Source organism: Scatophagus argus, chromosome 13 (assembly GCF_020382885.2).
Source record: "Scatophagus argus isolate fScaArg1 chromosome 13, fScaArg1.pri, whole genome shotgun sequence".
Classification (NCBI taxonomy): domain Eukaryota; kingdom Metazoa; phylum Chordata; class Actinopteri; family Scatophagidae; genus Scatophagus; species Scatophagus argus.
The window spans coordinates 19,830-24,982 of NC_058505.1; the positions used below are offsets into that span (position 1 = coordinate 19,830).

A 5,153-nucleotide genomic window follows, 5' to 3' on the forward strand; every position below is an offset into this window, starting at 1 on the left:
CAACTCCTTGGTTTTGGATGTGTTGAGTTGCAGCTTGTTAGCCCTGCACCATTCAGCGAATTCCCCCGCCAGGCTCCTGTGCTCCCTCCTGTACATCCTCAATGCATCCCATTATCACAGTATCGTGAGCCCAATAGCCATAGTACCTTTGCCTTATAGGCAAATGCAGGGGGTCCTGGGCATGGCGGGTCTGGGGTCTCAGATGGTGGAGCATCAGCCATTCCAGTGTCTTCATCATGTGTGACATTAGGGTCACCGGTCTGAAGTCATCGGGCTGTGTCGAGTGTGGCCTCTTGGGGACTGGGACAAGACAGGATGTCTTCCACAGGGTTGGAACCTTCCCGTGGTGAATGATCATGCTGAAGATCTGCTGGAGGGGATTCCCCAGCTCCACGGCACAGGTGTTAAGCATTCTCGGGCACACCTTGTTCGGGCTGGCTGCCTTGCTGGAGCAAAGTTTCTTCAGCTCCCTGCTGACCTGTTGACAAGTGATATTGGTGCGGGCCGAGTCTGTGTCCTTGCGTTGGGGGGTGGGTGTTGAGTGGATGAAGGGGGAAGCAGACCCATTTGGTATGGAAGCAGTACAACCGCAAAAAATGTTTCAGACTCAATACTGTGTGATAGCTTTTAGCTTTAAGAAGTGCAGGTGGTGACCAAGTTAGTTTTTGGTAGCTACTAATATCATTCGTCATCTCTACTTGACTCCACCTGACCCAACATGCCTTCACTTGACTTCACTCACCTGGTGATAGCAGCTCCCCTGCCCTCCACATCTCCTGTTCGCTGAAGAATACTTAGACCAGTGGGGAGATTCAGGGAATCATAATTCATCTGTGTGTAGTTTAACTGCTTCATGATTTCCTATATGATGCCACTTAGGGGACAGGATTTGTGTTTAATGCTCTGTGAACAACATTTCTAATGAGCTCCACACTGAAACTCAGAAATGGTGAATTTATGTCATTTAATGAAGTTTCTGAATTTTTAGGAAGTCAAATTAATGTTTGTTTCTATCCATTAGTTACTGTGTGAATGTGAGTTCATTGGTTGATGAAGACCAACATTAGGTGGAGCTAATTCTCCAGTGGGTGACTTTCTCACAGGAAGTAGAATTCATACTACGTAATCCAAATTACTGTTATGGATTTTAGATTAAAGAGCTGCTGGCTTGTGTGGGTGGAGTCAAACCGATAGTTGATATCAGTTATGAGTTGTTATGTGATTAAATTTAATCATCAACATGTGCTTGTGGACTAAATGACATTTTGTATAATATGTATTTCGTTTTGAGGGTTTGTTAGATGGACGACATTAGAGTTCCCCCTGGTGGCTGGTTGCAGTACAGGTCATTAGGGCATATGAGCTCCCCCTCCATGTTAGTAAACGGGACATGAGCCAAACTGGAAAATCAAAGTATACATCAAATAAAATTTTCCCAAAGATGGTTTTAGTAATTTTAGGGGGTTTTAGCACAGTAAAATTTGCTCAAGTGCTCATTTTTTCTGATCAGAGATAGATTAAATTGTAAATCTGTATTCAAAAGGAAAGGAAAGGAAAGTGACATATCTTGTCATTGGAGGGAACTCACTCCAACGACATTTGTTCTCTGCATTTAACCCACCCAAGTGACGTGCACACACACACAGCAAACCCGGGGCAGTGGGCGACCGCCCTTGGGCCAGACTCTTATGGGCCCTCACACGCACATACACACACACACCGCTGATCAGCCATGGAGCTGCCACCACACAAACATACACACTTGGACGTGCACCAACACAACAGACGACTAGTTTACTAGTGCACAAGTGTAGACCTAGTTGTTCGAAACTCCTCTACTTGTCTTGCACAGATTCATACTGACTGGCGACAGCTTATTTTAGGAAAATATCTACAACTGTAGATAAATTGATCACAAGACTCTCAGCACATGATGGTGTATGTGTGTATTATATTAAAACACTCAGATATGCAGAAACATTTCAAAGAACAGCAAACAACCTGTCTTCACAATGACAAAGATCACCAACAATAAATGTTTTCCAAGTCATAAAAAACAATGCCCTTACATTAACAACTTGGGAGGCAAAAATACACACACACACACATTAGAGTATAAAAGCAATGAAGAGAATTAAAGGAAGGCAAAGCCTGGAAACATATGGCATATAGGTAAAAGTTTCTTTTACCACACATGGGTTTTATCTGAATAATCTGCTTCACAGCTGGAACATCTGGAGAACAACTTTAAATTTGCTTGATCAACTCTGACTCCTTTCTACAATAAACTCTTGCATGTGCACTTGCAACTCTGCACATTAACAGCTTGGGGAGCAAGAAAATACACACATACACTCATAGAGTAGCTAGTAAGCATCTTCCGCAGCATTGTCCGCGGAATCACCCACGGGATCAGACGGCCCAGTTCATGATCCGGGCTTGGGGACAGGTGAGAGTCAAACAAACCGACTGCAGCTGAAACTAACTGTTCACAAACTGACCCGACTCAGCAGGTGTTTGACACTTCAGGGTTTTCACTTCAACATCCCTTCAATGTCTCTAACACTGAGTTGATTTAGTTTAATTTTCCATCTGCTAGCTTTATTCTTAAAACAGCAGCAGCGCCTCCCTCGGGACAAACTCAGTCATTGGAGCCTGGGAGATCCAGGAACACAAACAGCCTGTTTTCAGCTCATTCAGGCTTTTTAAAGAGCTGATTCAGCTGAAGGATGAGGAGGATTTTCATCTTCATCCTTCAGTTTATCGCAGACATTCAGCATCAACAAATCTGGACACTCAGGATTTTAATCTGGACATGAACTGAAACTGACAAACTGATGGAGTGTAGTGGAAGTACACAGTTACATATAGCTAAAATACAAGTACCTTGTTGTTTACTTGTAGTAAATTACAAGTACCTCAAGTGACCTGTAACTGCTGAAACTTCATCAGTCTGTCAGTGTGAGGATGATCTGCTGTGGAACATTTAAAGTGTTAACACGACCTGATGATTTTTAGTTTGCTCTGCTGGACGAATTCATTCTGTTACTGATAGGAAGCAGAAAGTTCGCATATAAAACGTCTTCCTTCAGCTCAGTCTGCACCATTCAGAAAGATCAACACAGCGGTGATCCTGGTAGCCGCTAGATGGCGCTGCAGCCTGTGTTTCACCGAAAAAAGATCTGCGTGTGTTTCCGGTTCCGGTTTGGTTACAGTTGTTTGTTGTGTTTGTGGGCTCAGACAGCAGAAGTATCCGCGCCTTCTCTGGACCTCCGGGTGTCTCTGCCGGATCTTTCACACCTCCTCACCACGCAGATGTACCGAGCTCCGGTCGGACCTCAGCGGAGCCCCGGAGCGACGCGGCCGGGTGGAAGGTTTCCCTCCCCGTCTTCCAGCTGGGGTTTTCGCTCCCCTTACGGAGGCTCCGGGCACCGCGGAGGATCGCCCCGAGGCGGGCCCGCTTTCCCCCCGGGTTCTCCAGTGTACTCCCCGTGTTCTAACCGGGGACACAGGCTCGGTTCTCCGGCTGGGCTCGGTAACGAGTTCCGGAGGTTCCGAGGGCAGATGTGGCATAGGAGCGGTGGTTTCCGGCGGCCTCCGGATGCCAGTCCCGCCTCGGCTCAGAAGCTCCAGGTAACGTTTGTGAAGCCGCTAACACCGAGTCACGTGACTGATTCGGGAAGTGAACGAATTGAAATTTAAACGCATGACGTTAACAAGCAGGGTGTTTCTGTGGTTCAGACTGCAATAGTACTGTAGTACTATTCCACAGGATTAACAGTAATTCATTGTTGGTTGCTCTGAACGTTTGTGTGCCAGTTTTAAGAGCTTTTAAAACTTGGGTTTACTGATCAATCAGCAGTGCTGCAGTAGGTCAGAGTGGGTGTACAGGTTGCCCTCAAGGCAAACTACTTCAAAAAATGTGTTTTTGGTTAAATGTTTTCATAATTGGAACAATTCTGTGTGTGTGTGTTCAGGGTGGATCTTCAGACTCGTCCGTGGAGAAGTATTTCAGTCCGTCAATGCTGCAGGATCCCTGGGCAGCTCTGCAGCCCATCGCAGCAGCAGACAGGCAGACGGCTGCATACTGACAGGAAACAACACCAACAAACAGACTCATCAGCAGCAAACAACCTTCTGAGCGCGCTCAGTCACCAGCAGATTATTTCAGGGATCCGACTCTTTGATTTGATACAGTGATGGCGGAGATTTTAACAAGTGTTTTCTAACTGTTTTTAAACTAAATCAGATTCTTCTTCTTGTGTTTTATTTGAAAACTGTTTTTTTTTTTAAAAAAAAAAAAAAAGCTCAGTTTGTTTTATTTTAGAAAATTAAAAAATGACAACTTGAGTTTTAAACTCAAACCCATTGTTCGGTCTTTAATGTCATGTGTCTTAATTTGAAAGGAAGAGGAAGCGCTCATCATTGTCACCTGGTGCTCAGGTAACACAGTGATCATTTAAGTAACTGTCAAGGCAACAGTGACAACATACTGCAGATGCAAATGACTGATTGTGAGTTCAGTTAGAATTAATGAGATTTAAATTCTTATTTGCTGTTCAGTTATCTAAAAAAATAATGAAAGCACTCAAAGTTTTAGACAGTTTAAAACAGTTCCCTGTGATTTCTGCCCCTGCAGAACATTTTTGTCTTTTTATTTAAATTAAAAATTCAGGGATTGGCCCCAACTGAGTGGGTGAAGCAAAGCATTTTAAATGATTATCTGCATCATGGAAGGAACTTTTCATCCCTCAGTGTTCACCTTAAAAACTGCTGAACTCTAAATTCACATTGCTTGAGTTTATGTATTAAAAAGTCTTTAAACTTATCAGATAATCTGTTATTAATCCCTATAAACACTGATGCTCTTTCAGTTCAGGCTGAAGGTTTTTAAGCTCTTGAGCAGCCTATAAGTTGATAAAAGATTTTTAGGGTAAAAAAAATCTCCTTAAATTCTAATTTGTGTACAAGGTTTCTGGTTCAGTGAAACACAGATTGTGTTGTGAACTTAGGGACAAAGGTGGACTATGTTAATAAAGTCAGGGATCTCCATTCACTCGCCACCAACCGTTTGATAATGACCTTCTCAGACAGTAAATCTGAACTGGGATCAGCGAGGAAGACAACTACACTCATCATCGTGTGTGTGTGTG

At 43.8% G+C, this 5,153-nt stretch overlaps 1 protein-coding gene across 1 annotated transcript; it reads left to right on the forward strand.

Annotated features, from left to right (window-relative positions):
- Nucleotides 1-3,083: 3,083 nt before the first annotated feature.
- Nucleotides 3,084-4,828, forward strand: LOC124069929 (M-phase specific PLK1 interacting protein). The gene is made up of 2 exons (XM_046409466.1): nucleotides 3,084-3,633; nucleotides 3,978-4,828. The coding sequence occupies exons 1-2, from the start codon at nucleotides 3,148-3,150 to the stop codon at nucleotides 4,089-4,091; spliced, it is 600 nt and encodes a 199-aa protein (XP_046265422.1). The 5' UTR covers nucleotides 3,084-3,147; the 3' UTR covers nucleotides 4,092-4,828.
- The last annotated feature ends 325 nt before the right edge of the window (nucleotides 4,829-5,153 follow it).